General features: G+C 39.9%; 3 protein-coding genes across 3 annotated transcripts in view; 2 read left to right on the top strand and 1 right to left on the bottom strand.

Moving 5' to 3' along the window:
* Positions 1–213: 213 nt before the first annotated feature.
* On the top strand, positions 214–11,221 carry pcca (propionyl-CoA carboxylase subunit alpha). Its single transcript, XM_073481567.1, has 23 exons — positions 214–292; positions 1,692–1,769; positions 2,013–2,060; positions 2,363–2,431; positions 2,721–2,834; positions 3,016–3,069; positions 3,178–3,309; positions 3,814–3,850; positions 4,402–4,480; positions 5,398–5,500; positions 5,764–5,858; positions 6,189–6,339; positions 6,559–6,702; positions 7,229–7,303; positions 7,487–7,555; positions 7,696–7,771; positions 7,859–8,072; positions 8,481–8,583; positions 8,881–8,979; positions 9,123–9,176; positions 9,455–9,595; positions 9,920–9,997; positions 10,183–11,221. The coding sequence occupies exons 1-23, from the start codon at positions 239–241 to the stop codon at positions 10,249–10,251; spliced, it is 2,136 nt and encodes a 711-aa protein (XP_073337668.1). The 5' UTR covers positions 214–238; the 3' UTR covers positions 10,252–11,221.
* Positions 11,222–12,517: 1,296 nt separating this feature from the next.
* vps8 (VPS8 subunit of CORVET complex) overlaps positions 12,518–22,115 on the top strand; it is a 30,177-nt gene continuing 20,579 nt past the window's right edge. The window contains exons 1-7 of the mRNA XM_073481758.1: positions 12,518–12,645; positions 13,624–13,692; positions 14,095–14,225; positions 14,568–14,664; positions 14,879–14,911; positions 15,640–15,694; positions 21,697–21,821. Coding sequence (XP_073337859.1) covers positions 12,574–12,645; positions 13,624–13,692; positions 14,095–14,225; positions 14,568–14,664; positions 14,879–14,911; positions 15,640–15,694; positions 21,697–21,821 — 582 coding nt within the window. The 5' untranslated portion in view covers positions 12,518–12,573. The remainder of the gene's footprint in view (positions 12,646–13,623; positions 13,693–14,094; positions 14,226–14,567; positions 14,665–14,878; positions 14,912–15,639; positions 15,695–21,696; positions 21,822–22,115) is intronic.
* On the bottom strand, positions 17,335–18,189 carry LOC141009023 (DELTA-sagatoxin-Srs1a-like). The gene is made up of 2 exons (XM_073481425.1): positions 18,116–18,189; positions 17,335–17,761 (listed from the first exon to the last, which is right to left on the bottom strand). Exons 1-2 carry the CDS (start codon positions 18,181–18,183, stop codon positions 17,335–17,337), a joined length of 495 nt encoding a protein of 164 aa, XP_073337526.1. The 5' UTR covers positions 18,184–18,189.

Below are 22,115 nucleotides of genomic sequence, written 5' to 3'. Positions count from 1 at the left end.
TTACTAAATGGGACAAATAAAACACGCCTGTTTTTATTACATTTTACTGCTTTTTCTATTTTATATAAATATTTATTATGAATATTCACTTTCTGAGCTTAATGAATAAAGCTTTTCAATAAAGTTGAGAGAAAAAAAATGTGACTGGAGTTGACGCCTCTCTCTCCGCCACTCCGCTCTCTCTAAAGATATGACGTAATCACGTCGGTGGCGTGGTTGACGGTCACAGTTAGGCAACATGGCGGCGCACAGACTCTCTCCATCACTGCACAGGCTCCTGTTCGCTGGAAAGGTGAGCTGACCAGAGTCAGTCTGCACAACACGAGCTCGTTTAACAACCTGCCAGCTGCGTGTTTACTTACAGCACGCGACCGACATGACAGCTGTTTGCATAGTTCATAACCTGCTCGTGACAAGTAACAGGACTGAATGCTCTTGACGGCGAAGGCAGAAAGATAACACGAAACACACACAATCACACATTAGATGATAAACACAATAACCAGTCACATTGTTGAAATTGTGAAAAAAATGTTGCCGGAAGCTCCTGAAGTAAAAAATGTGTCCCGGCGTTTCTTTTGTCAGAGATCGTCAATCAAGTGCAACTTTGACATTGTCTCAGACAGGCTGTGCTCCAGACGACTGATTTAAGGATATCTTCTGTGTTGTACAAGTCATCCTTCTTCATCGCACAATTTAAATACACGGCGTCAATTCTGTTCATCAAACTTATTTTCATCTGGCTACTGACTCCATCTTAATTTGACTTTGGAACAGCATGTGCATTTTGTCTAGTTGTGGCACAGTGTCAGCTGAGGACTGTGCTGTGTGAAATTATTCTCCACATATTTATTTGATAATGTTTAATCTGTTGCAGTTGCATTTTAAATGTTGTGGCAAGACGCAGCTCGATCGCTCAAGTTTCAATGGTGCAGACAGCTGATCCAAAGTTTTTTTTGTTTTTTTTAACTGGATCCTATAAAAGGTCTCATGCTCCACCGATCTAGACCACCAGGGGGCCCCATGACTGAAAGTGATCCATGGGCAAGATGTGTACAACTGACACAATCTTAAAGGTGCACTATGTACTTTTAATCAGAAGAGAAGGATCTTCATTTTTTACTGTCTTTGTTTTCATCGCTGAATAAACAAACTGACCTTAAAGGACACCACAACTTCATACTGTTTTATTTTGTTTATATGTGGCGGACCCTGCCACCTTTCCAGGTGCAAACAGTGCTCTGGGGGACCTTATTTTCCTCTGAGAACAGCTTGTTTATTCACTTATGGAAAAGAATAAATATTTCTGACTTTGTATTATTACCTCATTAATATTGTAAATATTAAAAGTCTGAGTTTGAATTTCTTCTCCAGAACTACAGAATGCCCCTTTAACAACAGCATTAAAGCAAAGTGGTTCTCACACAAACAAAGCATGGAGATCATCTCAGTCTGCGTGCTGTCATCGCCACTATATGGATTTATTGATACATTCAGTTAAAATGTATTCATTGGTTATAATCAACCTCAGTTAATGAAAATGTTTGTTAATGAGCTGAAGCTTGAAGCTTCTCTGACTTTCTGACAAGGGAACCGGATGTGCAAAAATGCTGATTGGATCCAGCTTGTAGTACTCGTTACTACAGCACTCTATAGTAGCCTAATATAGTGTTTCTGTCTGTGTTTTGCAGTATGCCGCATTCCAATCCAGATGCTGTACGCTGCACTGCAAAACTCAATATTCCACCGTGTACAATCCTGATGAAAAGGTAATGCGCAGCTCTCTTCTTCTTTTTCTCCTGCTCTTTGACTGTAACCATCAATGGATTCAAGGCTTATGTTTTATATGTGATTTTTGATTTATATCTATGTGATTTCTGAAACAAAAGTGCTAAAGAGTTAGGGGTCAACATTGCTTTAGTGTTGTCTTCTGACAAAAAGGTGAAGTAAAGAAAAGCCCTTGTTGTGTCGGTGTTAAACAGACCAAATCTGTCTTCTGTTTCTTTACACAGACCTTTGATAAGATCCTTATCGCCAACAGAGGAGAGATTGCTTGCAGGGTAAGACTGGCCAACACAAGGATATATACTCTACATTAAATCCAACTGAAGCTGTCGTAGGATTAGTGTTGAACACCTAAAGACATACACTCACTGGAGCTTTACCTCACATCACACTAAATGGAGGAGATTGTAAACAAACCCAGAGGGCATGGTGGGACAACCCTGCAGTATTATCATCTGGGCCACAAACTTTGCTGCTTTTTTCACAGTTTTGTTGATATTACTTTTCTACTATGAACAATATATTTCACAGTGTGTAATGTTTATTACAACAGTAATGTTGTGTGTTTTTCCATCAGGTGATCAAGAGTTGTCAGAAAATGGGCATCAAGTCTGTAGCTGTTCACAGTGATGTCGACTCCAGTGCTGTAAGTAGCCACCTGTGTTCATACAGAGTTAAAGATTGTAGTTCAGTTTAGATCTGTTTATATCCCAGAAAACTTCTGTCAACTTCTGCTTCCTTTACCTAGGAGGAGTACCACTCAGGGAGTTTTTGCCGAGGTGTTTTGCTACTAAAAGCTACAAAACACCTCTACTAGATACTACCTTGCCAGTGTAGTTTCAAGGGACAGTTCGGCCTCAAATAAAAAATGTACTAAAAAAATGTACTGTTGAGATGACATTTGGATTTAACTTCCTGTGTTTGTGTGTATCCAGGTTCATGTAAAGATGGCAGATGAAGCAGTGTGTGTTGGCCCCGCCCCCACTAGTAAGAGCTACCTGAACATGGACGCCATCATGGATGCCGTCAGATCCACTGGAGCTCAAGCTGTAAGCATTTCTATTACGCATTTCATTATGAGACTGTGGGTAGATGGGATGCATGATATTCTGTGTTCCATGTGACCTGCCAAATATTTCTCTACCGTTTAATCTCTAGAATACATCCACGGATATATCATTTCAAAGTTAAAACACAACAAATAAAGTTCCTTTTTTTTTCTCTGTAAAGGTTCATCCTGGTTATGGGTTTCTGTCTGAAAACAAAGAGTTTGCAAAGCGACTGGTGAGTAATACACAGAATCAGGTAGAAGCTTATTTTAGTTTATTCTGGACCTTGGTATCAGTATGATCTGATAAGGTAAATGTCACAGTATTGTTTTTTTGTTGCTAGGCGGCAGAGGGCGTGACATTCATTGGCCCGGACACCCATGCTATCCAGGCAATGGGGGATAAAATTGAGAGCAAGCTGATCGCTAAGGCTGCTAAGGTCAACACTATCCCAGGATTTGATGGAGTCGTCAAGGTAAGGGCACAAATACACAAGTCTATTTACGAACCCCTCTTGCTTATTGACTGTTTTTTTTAACTGAATATTGAGTGAAAAATGTATGAATGATATAGTAGGTATTATCAAATGTATGCTTAATTGTGTCCTGTAAAAATAAGACGTTTTGTCATTCATACAAAATACCTAGCACCCATACACAAAGTTTTTTTACCAGTGATTCAGGAAAATTTCTGTATGATCTTCATATATCTTCATCTAGTCCCAAACAAGACAAGTGACTGTCTTTATTACTTTGACTACTGACTAATCCATCATCCAAGTCCAACTCCAGCGTTATTCCAGGTCTAGATTTCAGTATTCTACAGTGATTCAGTCAAACAACACTACACAATGACAGATTAGTCCACAAACCATCAAGACAAATCTTACTGATAGTATGGTGGCAAGAGGCAATTATTGCACAGTTGTCAGTAATGTTTTAGTTCATGATCACTCACCATAAGCCTCTCTTTGTGTCAGACTGCTGAGGAAGCTGTGAAGATTTCACAAGAAATTGGTAAGTCGGCATTTTTCAACACACTTAGTGTACAGTACTTGTCGCTGTGTGTGGGAGAGAGAGAGAGCGAATCCCACTGTTCTTTGTCTGCAAAAAAGATTTTCCACCCATTTGACCCACACCCATTTTTTCCCCTTCTGCGAGAATGATGCAACTCTCAGCACTTTACTCTGTTGTGCCACTTTGATAAATTATCTGCCAGATCATACACACACTTTTTTTATCATAAGGTTTCTTTTGTCAGCCTCGGAAGAGGGCTTAATGTAAATGCAATGCGACAGTTCTGTTCCCTGTAGAAATACAGATTTACAGATTACTGCCACAAATAACCAGATAGACTCTGGACCACATGTGGGTGAATCCTTTTGCAGCTTCATAGTCCCTTAACCTTGACAGCACCAAAAACAACACCAAGCAATTGTCTCCATTTCATTCTTTTATATCTTCCCCATGTCAAAGATTTGTCAAATTTGTGTGGTTAAAACAAGGATTCAGTTTTACAGATGCACCTTTACAATTGTGGTGTTGATTTATCTCTGTGTTGCTGCTAGGCTACCCGGTGATGATCAAAGCATCTGCAGGAGGAGGAGGGAAAGGAATGAGGATTGCTTGGAATGACGATGAGACGAGGTAATGTTTTTACCATACAGACCTAACAGCAGTGATGCTGTCATTTTGGCAGTTACTTTGAATTTAGGACACGGTGTGTTCTGTACTAACTTGGGATCATTAACTTAGGAAAACCTTCAGTTAGGGTGGTTTTGGGGGGTAATAGTTAAATTCCTATCCTTAGATAAGATGGGAAGGATAGTTGTGCACACATATATCATCCTTAATTAGTTATGAGTTAAACTCAAACTGTGATGGCAAGTTAGTAAGTGAGGCAAAATGAAAGGTTCAGAAACACTACAAAAGAACAGTTTTAATATTTCAGTGATGGCTGAGGATAACAACTGGATGATAAATCCATTCAGCACTGAATCCTCTGAAATGCCTAAGGTTGAGCAGGAGACTTTATTGGAATTTTCTTGTGACGACACATTGAAGTCTGCCTTCCAAATTGTTAAACTTCTGGATACGTCAATACAACGAATACCCTGTGCTTTCAGACAAGGCCATGCTACTGTATTTTAACAGCATTCATAACGCTGGTACTTGTAAAGCCTGATATTTTCTGAGGTGGTACATGATGTAAAAATTTTTTAGAAACTTAGCACAGTAACTACTACCAAATACAGTTACAGCTCCGGCAGATTACTTTTGGGACTCTTAACTATTTGAAATGCCTCAGATGAAATCACTGCTGCTAAACCAACGACTTCAGTATACTTTCCTCAGACTACTTCTACAGTTACTACTTAATCTCGTAAATCATCTACTTCAACTCCCTAAACTGCTGAGTCACAGTCTGCTTCTACTAACTGCTTTTATTAGAGATCTACTTTTACGTTTAACTATTACTACGGAGCACTGGTTGTTGTAAGACTGATTTTGTATTTGCTACCTTTATTACCGCTGCAACTTTGTTTGTGTGTTCACTGTTACAGGGAAGGTTTCCGGTTCTCGTCCCAGGAAGCGGCATCCAGTTTTGGAGACGACAGGCTGCTCATTGAGAAGTACATAGACAATCCCAGACACATAGAGATACAGGTACGACTCACGTGCACACAAAGTGTGTGAGGGAATTTTCTGCATTATTGCTGACCCTGAAGTCTGTCATGTGAATGCAGTATTCTTTTGCAGAGTGTGATTTGGATATATGGTTTCAATTATTACACTGGATATCAATAATGGATCATTGTGACATTAACTGTTGTGTTAGCAGCTACTGTGACAAAAAGCAAAAAGATGAAAATCACAAATCACCAGTCATTCACCAGAGATAATCAGGGAGCACTGTGTGCTTGTTGTAGGTGCTGGCTGATAAACATGGTAATGCTCTGTGGCTGAATGAGAGGGAGTGCTCCATCCAGAGGAGGAACCAGAAGGTTGTGGAAGAGGCTCCTAGGTTAGTGACAAACTCTGGCACTATGTGGTGATTGGCTTTTTAATATTAGTAATATTTTTTGTGTATCGTATGCTGCAACTGAATTAAAATATAAATACGAATCATATATCATCTATTTGCAATAGTACTATAAGCAAATGCAATGAAAGAGTGATTGTACAGAGAGCAGTGCAGAGCAGCCACCCGTACAGTAAAGACATAAGAGGCTTTGAATTCTTCCTTTTTGTATGTATCTAAAAGAAAATTCAAAGGTTTGGTATTTGTTTCCATTACAATCCCCATTTGCACCACTGAGGTGAGTCTGAGTGTCTGGTGTCATGTCCTCTCCAGTACTTTCCTCGACTCAGTGACACGGCGGGCGATGGGTGAGCAGGCAGTGCAGCTGGCCAAGGCTGTCCAGTACTCGTCTGCTGGCACAGTGGAGTTCCTGGTGGATTCTAAGAAGAACTTCTTCTTTCTGGAGATGAACACACGTCTACAGGTCAGCGTGGGGCTGTTTGGATGTGGAAGTAGTGCAGTTCTGACTGTTGGGTTTAGATTCTCTTTATTTTCACTTAGAAAGACCCTCAATGAACATGAGACCCTTCTTCATGTTTGTGAAGTGTACGATGGAAGAAATGTAGAAAAAGAAATAAAACTCCTACCCTACCCCTTTTTGTTGATGAAACCTGTATCTTCTCTGTTTGAACTTTGACCCCAGGTGGAACACCCAATCACAGAGTGTATTACTGGCCTGGACCTGGTGGAGCAGATGATCAGGGTTGCCAAGGGTTACAAACTGCTGCACAAACAAGAAGATATCCCAATAAACGGCTGGGCCATTGAGAGTCGAGTCTACGCTGAGGTTTGCATGTGTGCTTGTGTGTGTGTGTGATGGGTGTACAGCAAGGATGTTACATTAAAACTTGAATACAATGTTGGAGGTGGAGCCCCACTGATTCTTATGAAAGTTGTTCAGTGGCGCATGAAGCCAAAATGGCTCGACTTCCCCAGACAGCTTAACAGCCATTCATACCTGGGCTCACCTAGCCCTAGCAACCCACATGAAGGACGGTTGGGTCAGTGACCCACAAGTGGCCCTAACGACTCTGAAACTCAGAGCTCACACGTGTCCCTAACGACTCTGTAAGGACACTCCCACAGAGTTTAAAAGCCTGCAACTCCCCTCCAGTTAGTTAGAACTGAAGAAGCCTCTTGGATGAGAGGTGAAACGTCTTCAAGAAACTGAAACAAGTCCAGTTGCCTACGATACAGCACTTAGAATTACCATGACCTGGATGACTGAGAACCTTCATAAACATTTTAAACTTGATGTAACATTCAGCTGACGGTGCCATTGAGAGTGAAACCTGTTTCTGTTGTTCTGTCAGGATCCTTACAAGTCTTTTGGACTTCCCTCCATTGGACGGCTGTCTCAATACCAAGAGCCTCTCAACCTCAGCAATGTAAGTGTGTGTGTGTGTGTGTGTGTGTCTGTGTGTGTGTGTGTGTCTGTGTGTGTGTTTGTGTTTGTGTGTGCGCACATCCAGTCCTCACTCATATACTATAGTTTGTAGTTTGTTTGTTTTGTTTTTCAAGTTATATTCTGCCAATATGAACCTTTTCTTGTCTGCTTCTCGCTCTGTCAGGTCCGTGTAGACAGCGGCATCCAGGAGGGAAGTGACATCAGCATCTACTATGACCCAATGATCTCTAAGGTCAGGGATGTATTAAATATAGCACGTTTTTTTTCAATTATGTGTTTCTAATTTTTAGGAACATGGTCACCACCAGAACGTTGATTACAAAATAAAGGGTTTGTGTTTCTGTTATAATTTCCTCTGGTATCTGTTTGTAGTTGGTTACCTATGGAGCTACACGAGCTGAAGCCCTGTCCAAGATGGAGGACGCTCTGGATAATTATGTTATCAGAGGTACACCAACAGATTTCCACAGTGACACACAGACACTTTTAAAATGTGTTTTCTTTCTTTAATGACGTTTGTTCTTCTTCTCTCCAGGTGTGACCCACAACATCCCCCTCCTGAGGGAAATCATCACCCACCCACGCTTTATTTCTGGCGATATCAGCACCAACTTCCTGCCAGAGGTTTACCCCGACGGCTTCAAGGGGCACCAGCTGGAAGTGGACAACCGCAGGGAGCTTTTGGCCTCGGCAGCAGCGCTCTATATCACTGCTCAGCTCCGTTCACAGAATGTCCTGGGCGACCTGAGGTAAGTGCTTGATGTTGGGGGGCTCTAGTTTGTTACACACGATCCCTACCATCAGTTATCCATTTTTTTTAATGATGTGCCCACATAGAGCCTGAGCACAGAGAGGCAAGACTTCATATGTTTTATATATTGAATGGTGTGTGATGTAGGGCTCCATTAAACATTAAGCATACAGGGTGCACAAGATGCAGGAGCAAGTGGATTTAGATAAGAAAACTACAACTCAAAAGATTCAGCTGAAAGTCTGTAGGGTGAGAGGACAGAAACAGTTTTGAACTAGAAGATGATATTAGATAAGATAAGGCTGAACTCAGTAATTTTGGCACTCTGTATACCTAGTGAAATAAATTATATGTTGGTTAAATATATATCTGTACATAAAATGAGCTGTGTGTATATGTGTTGCAGGGTTTCCTCCACCCCTGTAGAATGTAGCCGCTGGGAGCTGTGTGCAGAGCTGGGCGAGGGATGCTATTCCATGGAGGTCACCAAATCAGGAAATGTTTATAGTGTGAGTATTTAATGTGCACCCTTGAACAAATTGAATATATCATTATTCCTGTTAAGGTATTGAGTGACCTTGACGCATTGAGTCTGGCTCTACTGTAAAGATAAGGAAAAAAATCATTAAAGTTGTGATGCCAAATCATGTACAGCACCAGTCAAAAGTTAGAAGACACCTTCGAATTCCATATTTGTTTTAACTTTTCATTATTTTGTTCATTGTAGATTAATACTTCAGACTTCAACTGTCTAAGCCAGGCATCAGGTCCCTTAAGAACAGAATAATCTGCGTTTGTCTCTGTAGGTGGAGGTGGATGGAGGAAAGGTGGAAGTCAGTGGACAGTGGAACTTGGCCTCCACACTGCTGCCACTTACCATCAACGGCACAGACAGGATGCTACAGGTAACACGCGCACACACACACACACACACACACACACACACACACACACACACACACACACACACACACACACACACACACACACACACACAGATGATATATTGCATGCATTGTCTAATACTATCCTTTTTCTTTTTATTTAGTGTCTGTCCAGAGATGCTTCAGGACGGGTTGTTCTGCAGTACCTGGGCACATCAGTAAGGCTGCGTGTCTGCATGTCATTATAATTACATAATCACACACGCATACGGTGCTGTCTCTAGTGTTATGCTTTCTAAGCAGGCTATAGTGTAGGTTGGGGTTAGGTTAAACCCTAATTAACTGTAACATTTAATTGTTCTTAAAATTACTTCGCTTACTTTTCTTTAAGTTCCCTTTTAAGTAGTAACTATGTTATTTTACAGGACCAGTTCCTCTCATCAGAAGAAATGGACACCTGCTTCCGGTGTTTCTCACACTCTGTATTCTTCTGTAGTTTAAGGTTCGCGTTCTGTCCAAGTTGGCAGCAGAGTTGAACTCCTACATGCCGGAGAAAGTTGCAGAAGACACCAGCAGCATCTTGCGTTCACCAATGCCAGGCTCAGTTGTGGCTGTGTCCGTCAAGCCCGGAGATACGGTAACGCATCCCAATATGTAGAAGTTTATAACATACTGTACATACAGAAGCCTTTACTAACACATTATCCATTACATGTGACACTGAGACGTGGTCACAATGAAAAACAATATTTTCAGGAGTGGGTATTTACTGGATATTATTTTTGTCAACATCCTCTTGTTTGGTGAAGGAGGTCTTAAAGCTATTCAACTATTCCATCTCCATTTTATTAGCAATGTTTTAAGATAGTCAAGCTGCTAACACTATAGGTCGAACTGTAATGCTACTAAGCCATGGTTCTTATACACTGTCTAATGTTTTTGTGTGTGTGAATGTGTGTAGGTCGCAGAGGGTCAGGAGATCTGTGTAATTGAAGCTATGAAGATGCAGAACAGTTTGACTGCTGCCAAGCAAGCAAAGGTAACAATGTGAAATACTGATAGTGAAGTGTCTCTCAGTAACTGCTGATATTAAGTTTAGAGAATTTAATGTGTGTGTTGCTTAATCAGACGATGAAATCAGTGCATGTTTTCTATATACTGCATTGGCCTTGAATGTTTTAATGTTTAACTGTGCGTGTTTGTATGTGACCTCCTGCCCTTCAGGTTAAGAAAGTCCACTGTAAACCAGGGGAGACGGTGGGAGAAGGAGACCTGCTGGTGGAGCTTGAATAACACCACCTTTGTCCTTTTGATGTGTGACATCAGCACCAGGATGAGCCTTATTCCTCTCTGCCAGTGTGGATCTTCCTCTGTGGACACAAACAGACTGGACGTTAACAGATTCTAGATTTTTCTTGCCTATACAGTGGCCCCCAGCGAAGTTTAGTTTCCCTGATGGTGACTCAGAGCTGAGTTGTATCAGCTGTGTTTGTGTCTTTTCCACATGTCAAACTCCTTTACTGTATGTTGTTGGGTTGGATGAAACTGTCTTGAAAAAGCTTTGTGTTATGCTTCCACTTTTTGTATTTCCTAGACCTTTCTAGATTTTTAGTTTTTGTTCACCTACAAAAATTATTTTCTCACTTTGCCACTATGCTGTCTGGCCTTGCAGCAAGTTAATTGGTTAATGTGTGAAGGTTTTGAGATGTCTACATAGGAAATGTCTGCCATTTTTTTCTATGATTTTAGCACCAGAAAGTGGCAGTAATGTAAGACTGAAAACAAAATTTAAGGACTTTATAACAACCATCATTAACAAATGGCAAATTTACAGTTGATTACACTTTAGTTAAAAGTTATTTCACTGTTAACAATGAAATGCTGTATGAACCATTTATTAAACAATTGTAAAGGTTTATAAACATCAGTTACAACGTTATAATGGCCATCCAAATAATGTTTATAGATGAGCTAAACAGTATTTAACCATTTACAGAGTATTATCAAAATAAGTTGCAACTATACAATAAACAATTGCTTAATAAATGGTTCATGAAGCATTTTTTTGTTTGTTCACAGTGAAATTAACTATAAATTTACCATTCATTATGATTGTTATGAAGTGTTACAGTACCAAATAGTGTGTTGATAACACTTGAGGTAAGTAGGAAAAAGTAGGAATATAGTTGTAAATTTGTTGATCTGAGACCCTACAAGACACTACACAAGCAATAAAGTGCTCATTATTTTCTACATACAGTAACTCTGCCTGTCTCTGACTAAAATGCTGTCCGACTACGTTAGAAACAACAGTTGTAATAAGAAAAGAGATGTCACAATATGACTGATGGAGTGACTGATATACATGGGACTTTGACATACAAATAAACACCAGTTCTTGCTTACAAATGGGTCATACATTAAAGGAAAAATCTGTGTAAATGAGTCAAGAAATGACAGTGAGAAAGTCTAGTAGCTTAGTCATGCTGTGCAGGGTTTTCCTCACATGGTTTGAAACAACGAAACGGAGGCTCACACATCTTTCAAATTCATACTCCTGACTTCTTTCCCCACAGCCTGAAAATCACAGGACTTATCTGTTGTGGGGAAAGAAGTCAGGAGTATGAATCTGAAAGATGTGTGAGCCTCCTTTCATATGGAACAGAGGGCGAACAGTATCTGACAGTAATACTCCAAGCTGTCAGGATTTGCTTTACCAGCAGAAATGTACCGTGGGAAATGGTATAACAATAACGGAAAATGTAAATGTATATTAATGTGTATTATTTCGTTTTGGTTTCCTTGTTTATTATATTTTCCGTTTTGGGCTGAAAATAGGAAAACAAACACCAGTTTTCAGTGTTTGGTGCATACAGAAAAACGAAATATTGACTCGTTTTTTCGTTTTTCGTTTGCCAGATTAAATGGAATAATTGAATGATCAGATGATACACGGACCGGGTCGACAAGTGACCTACACTCTCTTTTCTCCTCTCTCCTTAGCCACTTATAAACACCAACCTCCGGATGATTGATGCATCATGTAGCCAGTGAGATTTCACATCCAGCAATATGTAGTTTATTACATTTTTTTTAAAAGTCATAAACGTGGAAATTATGCAAGTTTATGTAGTTTTAGTATTTTGCTGTTCTAATAGGCTGTTTTTCCACCCAAGCACTTGTTTTTGACTATTTTGTATGCACAAAGTTAGTGTTAATAAGGAAATAAAGAACTATAATAATGAGTTTTTCCCTCTGGCGTATTAAATTTGAACTTGGACCACGTAAGACTATATGATGTGGACCCATTGTGTTTTCCAGCTAACAGGGGTCGTATATGTCTAGACTTTTCTTAATTATGCTATTACATTACATTCTGTTCTATTGAGCTTAACACACATTTTACATTTGTATTGTATTTTGTGAAAATGACAGTATGTTTTCAGGCACTTTGGTGTACGTTTAGAAACTTTATTCTGAAAAAACTCAACCGGAAGTTTTGATGAATGTACTTCCGGCTTGTGGAATCGTAAAAGAAGAAACACAGGAGGAGATCCTGAGGAGAAGCTGCTGTAGGAGAGCCCTCCGGAGCCCTCGGTCCGTTCACACCCAGACATGACGGACTCTCCGGACGCCCGCAGCTTGGTGTCTGCTTCCTCACAGCTCAACCTGATGGAGGTGGACGCGGTGAGACTCGTAATATACTTACTCTAATGTCATGGCGACTGATAACATGGAAGATGCAGTGCGTTGTTTCCCAGACGTTGACACACTACGAGAAGTGGCACTGTGCAGCTGCAGCTCTGAATTATGTTCATACACGATACTTCACCTTTTGTGGCCAAAGGAAAAACACATTTTTGTGCAGATTAGGCCCCAGCAGCGCGAGTGTGAGGCTAGCCGCTGTCAGGGAGGCTGCTGGGAAATGTATTCAATGTCTGTGTTGTCATAATAGTGACATGTATTAAAGATTTATAGACACTTGTCAGATGACACCATTAATGTTGGTGTTTTAAGGCTTGTGTTGTGTGACTGTATCGGTGCAGTTATTGACACAGCAGTCCATCACACTGTCCTGAAGGCTGGACGTCATCACGTGATCGATTAGACGTTAACCATTCAGCGAGACTTTTAACATTATTCAAGGAATAAATGTTAAAATGTCTCAGACAACAAATATCTGTAATGATGTGTTATCATCTTCCACTAATTCTCAGACAGTCAAGAGTAAAGGTAGGGTTTGTGGTGCCACTCGTCGTCCGTGGTGCGTTCAAGTGCAGTCACCTCCCGTTGTCAATAAGGACTCTTAGATCAAACACCTAGGAGTCCTTAAAGAGGTCATATTATGCTGTTTGGTGTTTTTGCCTTTCATTAATTGTGTTATGTAGCGTTTTTGTGCATGTAAAAGGTCTGCAAAAACACGTTTTACTTTACTAATATAATAAAATAATAAAAGCTCAGACTTATCTTTACCTCAGAGCTTCACAGTTCTGCTCAGGGAAGCTCACCAACTACTTCAAATAGCAGTGTGTGTGGACTGGATGGCTGGTAACTTAAGTAGTAGTTGTGAAGTGGTTTCCGTGGGGTAAAACACATGACGGACATGCTGGCAGTCAGACAGAGAAACAAATTCAGTTTTCTAACCATCGCTGTTTTTGTTCTCAGATCGACGATAAGGAGTTTGACATTCCCCAAGTGGACACACCTCCCACACTGGAGAGCATCCTCAATGAGGTGAAGTACATGCTACTCTTTGACCGCTACACTGTTTTAATTTATACACTGTCGACAGTATGACAAGAACTTTTTGGAAATAATCAGTTCATCAGAGAAGCTGCTCCATGGAGACTCCTCTATTCATCCTTCACACTTCACACTTCAAAATAGTTTGTTTTGTTTTTGTTTTTCTGTAATGTAGCATAAAGGGACTCAAACTCAATGTCGTTTTGCAACCCTGCTGTTATAAAAGCAGCAGATGAACGTCAGCTTGGGATGAGTATATACAACAGTGAGACATATCAGTGGAATTCCTGAAGTGCTTGCTTTGAGTTAATGGTAACGTCATACAAACCCGCTACAGGTGAAGAGGAGCCTTTATCGGATGTGTGTTTGTTTTGTTGTCCTGTGTGTCTGCAGCTGGAGGATGAGGAGGAACCATTTGTGTTGGAGGACACCTGTGTGCTAAACACTGACAACATGGATGCTCACTCCTGTGACACCTCGTCTCTGGCCAGCTCTGACAGTGGAGACCCAGTACACCTCAAACGGCATGAACACACACACACACACACACACACACACACACACACACACACACACAAACTCTATAAGAAGTCTGATAGAAAGCCGAAGATTGCTCACACATGTTGCTGCAGTAACCAAAGCAGCACGTGCATCAGCAGATACAAACGCACATCCGTACCCTGTAGTCCCGAGAAGAAGTGACCAGGAGCCAAACAAACAACACAGACACTCACTATAACTTACTGTTGATGCAAACCTTCTTGTCACAGCATGTACAAGGTAATAAAATTGGAATTCTGTCATTCTGTATGTGTGTTCTGTGTACATGTGTACCTGTGTTTGTGTGTCTGTGTTTGGACTTGAAGAAAGAGGAGGACAGTGGATCTGAATCCGACAGTTCATGGGTCTGTTCTTCGACACAGCCTGCTGAAGGGCATCTCTGCACAGATCGTCTCCGCTGCTGTAAGTCACATAAAACACACACACACACACACACACACACACACACACACACACACACACACACACACACACATTATAACTTTGTGTTCTTAATTGTTTTTATTTAGGTCATTTAGGTGACAGAAGTCTTCAGAATTGTCCATTTGTTTCAACAGACTAATGCATTTAAGATTGTATTTAAGCACAATAAAAACATCTGTATCTTCCCCCTCAGGACAAAGTGGATGCTGGACTGCCAACTGCTATAGTGAGTATTACTTTATTCAACTGAACAAAAAAAGATTTTAGTCAAAGGAAAATTTTGTAACACACTCTGACATTTAATGGCTGACCATGTATGCCCTCATGATGCTTTTTTATGAATTTAATAATTTCAATAGTGGCTATATACTATAGACATGGAAAATAAGTATATAAATTAGTCTGTGATCGCTGTTTATCGAACAGCTGTGAATACGGGAAAGTGCAGTCCTGATTTTATCAGGCAACGCAGCATTGATTTCCACTTCCCAGGCCTTCCAAACACAAACTGGCAGGTGCAGAATCCTCAAAGTCTTTTAAGCATTTCAACACTTCTACACACAAAGGTTGAATATATTTTCAAACGTTGAATATATTTTTTAAAGAAGTCAAAGCATTTGCCCACAACTCTGTACTCAAGTGTGTAAACCGTGAGGAAGATTTGGGAGACAAGTAGAAAGGTGAAGGTGCATGCATATGTGAGAGGTGATCATTATTTGTAAAAAAAAAAAAATGCAGCCCAATAAAAATACAGCAGCTGAAAAAAATGTTCAAACTTTAGAGAAACTTCTTCTCCCTCAGGTGGGTCTATGTTTGTGGTCTTTGATTATAAGGGTCCTGATGGCGGCAAAGTTAAAGTTTGATACTGTTTTTGTGGTGTCTGTTTTGGCTTTCTTCAGTTTCCCGTGACTCCCTCTAATCAATTCTAAGCTGTATATATTTTGTTGTATTCAGACAATGGCGGGTGTGATTGCTGTGGGAACGTCTCATGGTCTGGCCCTGGTCTTTGGTGAGTCTAAACTTGATTATCCTCTTTATACGCACACACTGGTTTTAAGGATATTTTCAAATTTTAAACAATGAGTGTAAATAAAGTTAATTTAGTGTAGTTATGAGTAATAAAACAAGTTGACATGGGCTGCTGTTATAGATTATATTAAAGATATTTTTATTGGGATGTTCCGGTACCTCAATGATAAACGCATATACAACATACGAAGATCACAATGGCCCTGTTCTCATTTGACATCGGTATGCGTTCTGAGTGATCGGATCACAAGTAGACAACTCTAAGTACAGGTGTGAACACCCCCAACACTCATTGAAGACGCATTTGACATCCAGTCGCTCAGACCTCATTTGGAGGGGGGTCTGGGACACATGTGACCACATTGTTTTGGCAGTGTGTGCGCGCATGTTTCCTGGGCCACACTGAATGACAGCATACTCAACTTACATCCTCCTCGAAACAAAAAGAAGAAGCCACAACAACAGGTAGAATGGATTAAACACTGTCTGATTCTCTGTAATGTAAATAACGTACACATAAAAGGCAGAGAGATGTAAACATGAAGGTTTATGTGCATGACCAAAGAAATCTCTCACTATATCATACACACACACACCCAGACACAAACTCTTATTGACTGTAGCCTATACAAATGCTCTGCCACCCTGTGGTGTCTGTCCTTCTCAGACACACTGAAACATAGCCATATGGCTAATTTCTGCTCCCTTTATGTGCAAAAAGACAGTTGTATTCCACTGTAAACACGCACATTCATTCAATTGCAGGGTGTGGCCATGAGATGGCGCTTCCCTCACAAGAAACATACACAGGATATATACCCTTTTAAACCTAAAACCTCATTCTTCTACTCGATTACATCTCAGAGGCAAATATTACACTTTCATTCCACTACATTTATTTTAAAGCTTTTGTTAGATTAGTTAGCATTAGGCCTACTGGTTACTTTACTGAGTTTATTTATATTTTATATCAATAATCTAAAGTTGTAGCTAGGTTATTAAAATGAGTTCATCCTTTACCTGCTGCAGCCCTAACGTTATGAACATATTAATGCATCAATAGTTATAATTCAAGAATATAATGTATATTATTCTGAAATGGACCATTTGTTCATTTAGTTTATTCAGTCATAAAAATGAAGACAGTGTGTTTATTTAGTTTGTTTAGGCATATAAAATCAGTCAATGAAGATGTTTCTTTTTTGATTAAGATTTCTTCCCAAAAACTACATAGTGCACCTTTGAATGAGTAGGCCTACTTTTACTTTTGTGGTACTTTTACTTAAAGAAGTACTTACCCGCTGTAAAGATGGCCCTTGCATAAAAGTGGGCTGTCTTTTCAGTAGAAAGACACAAATATTTATATATATAATAACGTGCACTCAGAGCACGAGCTGAGATGGACATGGAGCTCCCTGAGGCGTGCACTACTACATCCTGCAAAACCACACCCATCCAGGCGAAATCACCATATGCACTCATATTTAAAGTATATGGATTAATGAACACCACTTCTGTTGGAGACCAACTTTGTCAATTGACTGTGGTTCACACACATTTAAACATTTTATTAAAATGACTGTGATCATCTCACATGACTTACATTACAACAGTAGGATGTTAATACATGCCAGTATCATTGACATCCACCCTCAGGACTGCTTCACCTGAGTCTGACATAGAGGCACTGGCAATAACATAGTCTCCCTCATAAGAAATGGAGGAGCCATCAGCCTTTGCTCTTACAAAATTATTTTCATCTCCATTATACATAACATCATACAGATTGTAGTCGCAGTCGTTTCCTCTGTCAAAGATCCCCACAGCAAACCAGTTGGAGTAAAGGTTTCGGTCGTAGGGCACGGAGAACATGACAGCCATGATGTGGCTGTAGTCGTTCAGGTCGGGGTTGAAGAGGTCGTAGGTTAAAACGCCGACGGAGCCGGTCGCAGCGCCAGTGTGCTTGTTGAACATTGCGCTGCCATTGGAGCAGGGACCCACCATGGGCGGCAGAGGCACTTCACAGCAGCCACTCTCAATGAACACCCTGAAAACAAAGACAGAACATATCAGATGGGTTCTTGGAGAAATTATGTTTTCAAAATAACACCATTGATTTTACATGTACGAGTGGGTTTTTTGTCTTCTTACAGGCACGCGAATGCACCCAAAAGGTGTCAAAACAGTCGTTGCCTAAGTTTCCTTTGGTAAATGTGGATGTTAAATTATACTTTAACATCAGAACTGATGTATGCATCAGCACAAAAATAAACCTTGCAGCCTAAAAAGTAAATCTAAACTCTTGAAATGTCCATGCCTACGTTATTTAAAAAATATTTCCGGGCAGTTTTTGCAATTGCTGTTACAAAATACAAGTCAAGTAAAATAAGCAACACCTAACCTTGGATTGGCGAGAGTGTAGCAGCCAGAGTTGTTGTTGATCTCAACGTAGCAGCTGCGATGAGGCATTGTGATGAGGTGTCGAGTGGCTGCAAGGGGAAGAGGCTGGCTGTGAACTAGAGACAAGACAGCACCATGTTAGTTATTTCAGCATCCATGTAGCAATGCAACAGTTTGTCAGACTCAGTCTTCTCTACTGATTAATAAGTGTTCAGTTAGAGCGTGACTGATGGCTTTCAGTAGAAAAACCATCACTTCATGATTTCAGAGACAAAACACAAAGATGTAAGTTACATTTACTGATATAAAGACATTAATGGTGACAAGAAATCTGTGTTCTCCAGGATAAATCTACCTGTGGCAGTCAGGTTTCCTCCAACCCCCACACTGATAGCTGGAAAAGCACAGATGGAGCTAAGACCAAGTAGTGTCTCACTTATCAAGGTGTGCCATGGCAGTGAGTCAGCATACACCACACAAGGGCCCTGGCACTGACTTGTCTAACTATTAATGGCTAATGTTGAAGAAAATTCATTCAAGTCCAGTTGAGAGGTTTGCTTTAGCGGTGTGAGTTTATAAAAGTATGCCGGCACACTGGTGAGTTTACAGATGCTGGAGAAAGGTCATCTCTGAGTCGGTGAGCTGACCAAATGAAATGGAAAATGTCTATGCAGTAAACTAAAGCAGTGATTAGGCAGTATGTAAATAGTAGTGATCAAAGGGTACGGGAAGGCAGTGATCAGACCTAATGAAATTATAGATAGAAAAAAACGGCAGTAAGGGAGGCGGGCATGTGGGGAAGGAAGGATGCATTGTACGCGTATGATAAGATCAAGATGGTTGAAAGCTGCCTCCAGAAGTCACTTGATGAGATTAGACTTGATTAGTCTCAAGTCCAAATGTGTATTTCTTCATCACCAACTAATTAAGCCCGTCATAATATCGTCTATTTGCAAAGTTCAGATGTCTATTGCTTCAGGTACACATTAACTGGCTGTAGGTGTGTCCAAGTTAACTACCATTGACAATAACTGTAATAGTCAAAAAATGAAATAATATCGTGTTAATAATAGTTGGATGATAATATCAAGTAAATAGTCCAGCGCCTCTTAAATCGTTTTGGTTTCTTTTGACAGTTAATTATCCCCTGAGCCAAAACTAAGTTCTTAAAATATGCAGTTATGTACAGGTCTCCTGTAGAATGGAGCAAGTCACCGAATAGTTTTGGAGAATCACAAAGTTCTTACACTTTTAACAAACAAATGCAGATGTGCCTAAACAACCTATATGAATGTATGTAAGCCTTTTTCTGTTTGATGTCAAGTTTAGTTTTCATTAAAGGTGCACTTTGTAGTTTTGGGGAAGAAATTTTAATCAGAAGAGAAAGATCTTTTTTTTTGTTGCCCAAACAAACTCAATAATCAAACTCTTCATTTTCATGACTCAATAAACAAATTGACCTTAAAGGACAACACAATTTCATACTGTTTTTCTTTGTTTATATTCTGGCATTACTATTGTAATCATTAATTTAAATTTTTCTGTGCTCGTTCGGCCTTCATTTTCTTTATATTAAGTTTGGTAATTAGAACAATTGATAGTTTTGTTTTGCTGTTCTTGATTTTGTTGTGTAGTATCAACATCAGCTGCCTTGTATTTCTATTTTTATTATTTTCATCTGACTGATTGACTGAAAGGAATGAACCATATGGAAATAAATCTCAATATTAGCAACATCAGCCCAGGCCAGTAAAAATGAGCTATAATCACTACTGTCCACCGTCTTAGAGACACACATTATGTGAATAAAGGAGTACTTACCTTTTTGTGATTTGCAGATTTAAAACGATCGTTGGTGCAGGTCTGATGCAGGATGTGATGCTCAAGTCACTCTGCACACGAACTGCTCACACACTGGGTTTTATTGACTTAGGTAATCAGGGCCTTTAGGCACCAGCCAACTCCCTCCTTATCTTCACTTGAGTATCAGCTCCCTTCTCTGTTCCCGGACCTTGCCAACACATTATCACCATGCAGGGTTGAATCAGGCTTATTACATCAGTGCCCACTATTGTTGGGACCTTTTTTTCATTTATAAACCTTTTAAGAGTATCCTTTTATTTGTACAGGGCGGGTGTCAGGAGGGTAGAGATTCACTGGTCTACTCTGGTCATGGAGTAACAATAGAAAAAACAGAAACACAAATTAATTCACTGACCATAAAATGAGATTTCTGCTATGTGACCTGTAGTTTCAATAAGATGGCGTCTACCTGGAAGGCAACAATCAAGACAGTCACCAAAATAGCGACTCTTTAGTACAGGTCTTTGCATATAGTGATTTTGTGATCACACAAGCACTGTTAAAAAAAATCATTATCAGTATTGTATGCAGAAACACAAACATTACTGTGTGTTCTCTCACTACGTCAAAATGATAAGGGTGAGTTGATCCTTGTGGCCGTTGGTCTCATATTACATCAGTGAACTGAACTCAATTTGTGTGCTTATTATAGCTTAAAGAATTTGTTAAATAAAACATTTTATAATCGGTTCATCAAGGGCAAATTGACGTTATTCCTCCATTTGTCATTTATGTATTTAGGAGGTCACACTGATAACATGCAACAATTAAACATTACCACCGTAGTAAAGAATCTTACGTGTCCACACTGAGAAAAACTGCTGGTTTAGAGCTCTGGTAGATTCTCTGTTTCTATTCAAGCACTGAACCATTATCATGACTCAAACTAAGCTAGACACTAACTGAGTGCTGTAGCAGTATGTGTTGTAGAGTCTGACAAGGACATTTGTAGACATTCAAGAAAAGTAGTTTTGTAATCATTTTCAGACAGTGTCTTTGGTTATAAATGGTTCTCTTATAATTTTTAACACTCCTGTTACTGCAGCTCAACGTGGTGAATGTTGTTAACCTGCAGTTACAGAAGTCTGGATCTAGTTGAGGTGAAGCTGAAGTTCCCCGGAAGAAAGTATAAGTCATTTCAAAAGACAACCCTAGACATAAAATGTTTATTGCATGTTTAATGTTTTTTTCAGAATTATAGCAATGTCAAAATATGCAAAGAGCTGCTGGTCTTCAAAAATTGAATGAGTTCATACTGAGATGTTGTTTGGGTTTTGATTGGGGTGTGATTGGGACTGAGGTATCAGCAGGCCTGACCCATGTCTCTTTATATTGCTGACATAATGATGCCCGAACAGGAAAAGGTATGAACATCCCTGTCAGATGGGTCACTCATGTTCATTTTCTGTTCAGCCTGAATGCCCCTGAGACATCACCGCTCATGTCCATTTTGGTTTGGCCGAGCTACTTTGGTGCATGCTGTGTTGTTTGACTTGCAATGAGCAGTTTTTACTGCATCCCCAGCTCTTCATTTGGTGTCGGTGTGTTGTCTTTTGGTATTGCTGCGATGTTAGATTTTGTTTATCCAATGTAACCTTAAGGATTTGAAAACCTTGAGTTTGTCTTTTTTTTTTTTTTTTATTTGACTGACCACGCCTGTTTAAAGCGTGTGTATAATTGGCTTCACCAGCTTAATGTCCTCTCTATCTTCATCTTCAGATACCAACCAGGCTCTGCGGCTCTGTCTAGGTTCAAAGGCAACTGGGGCAGAGTTCGGAGCTGTCTCTGCCCTCAGCATCAACCATGATTGCTCACGACTTCTGTGCGGCTTCGCCAAAGGACAGGTATATACTCAGACACACACATGTACAATCACAGGCGTTTTGACTGGGTGTTGATTAGAGTTCATAAACTTAATAAAAATATCAAAAAAATTAACAAACAAACATTTTCAGAGAGTATCATCATTTTGATTTGATTTGATTTGATTTGATTTTGGGATGTTAAAGTGTTTTAGCTGCCAGACTGTGTTGAAAAGGTCTTTTGGCTAAACAAAAACATTTTTTTTCTTGACGAATATGAGACGATGATGAGCTAAAAATAGATCTTTGGAACAATAATATGACGTAATATATGTT

Source organism: Pagrus major, chromosome 15 (assembly GCF_040436345.1).
Source record: "Pagrus major chromosome 15, Pma_NU_1.0".
NCBI lineage: Eukaryota > Metazoa > Chordata > Actinopteri > Spariformes > Sparidae > Pagrus > Pagrus major.
This window is presented reverse-complemented; position numbering and strand designations above follow the sequence as displayed.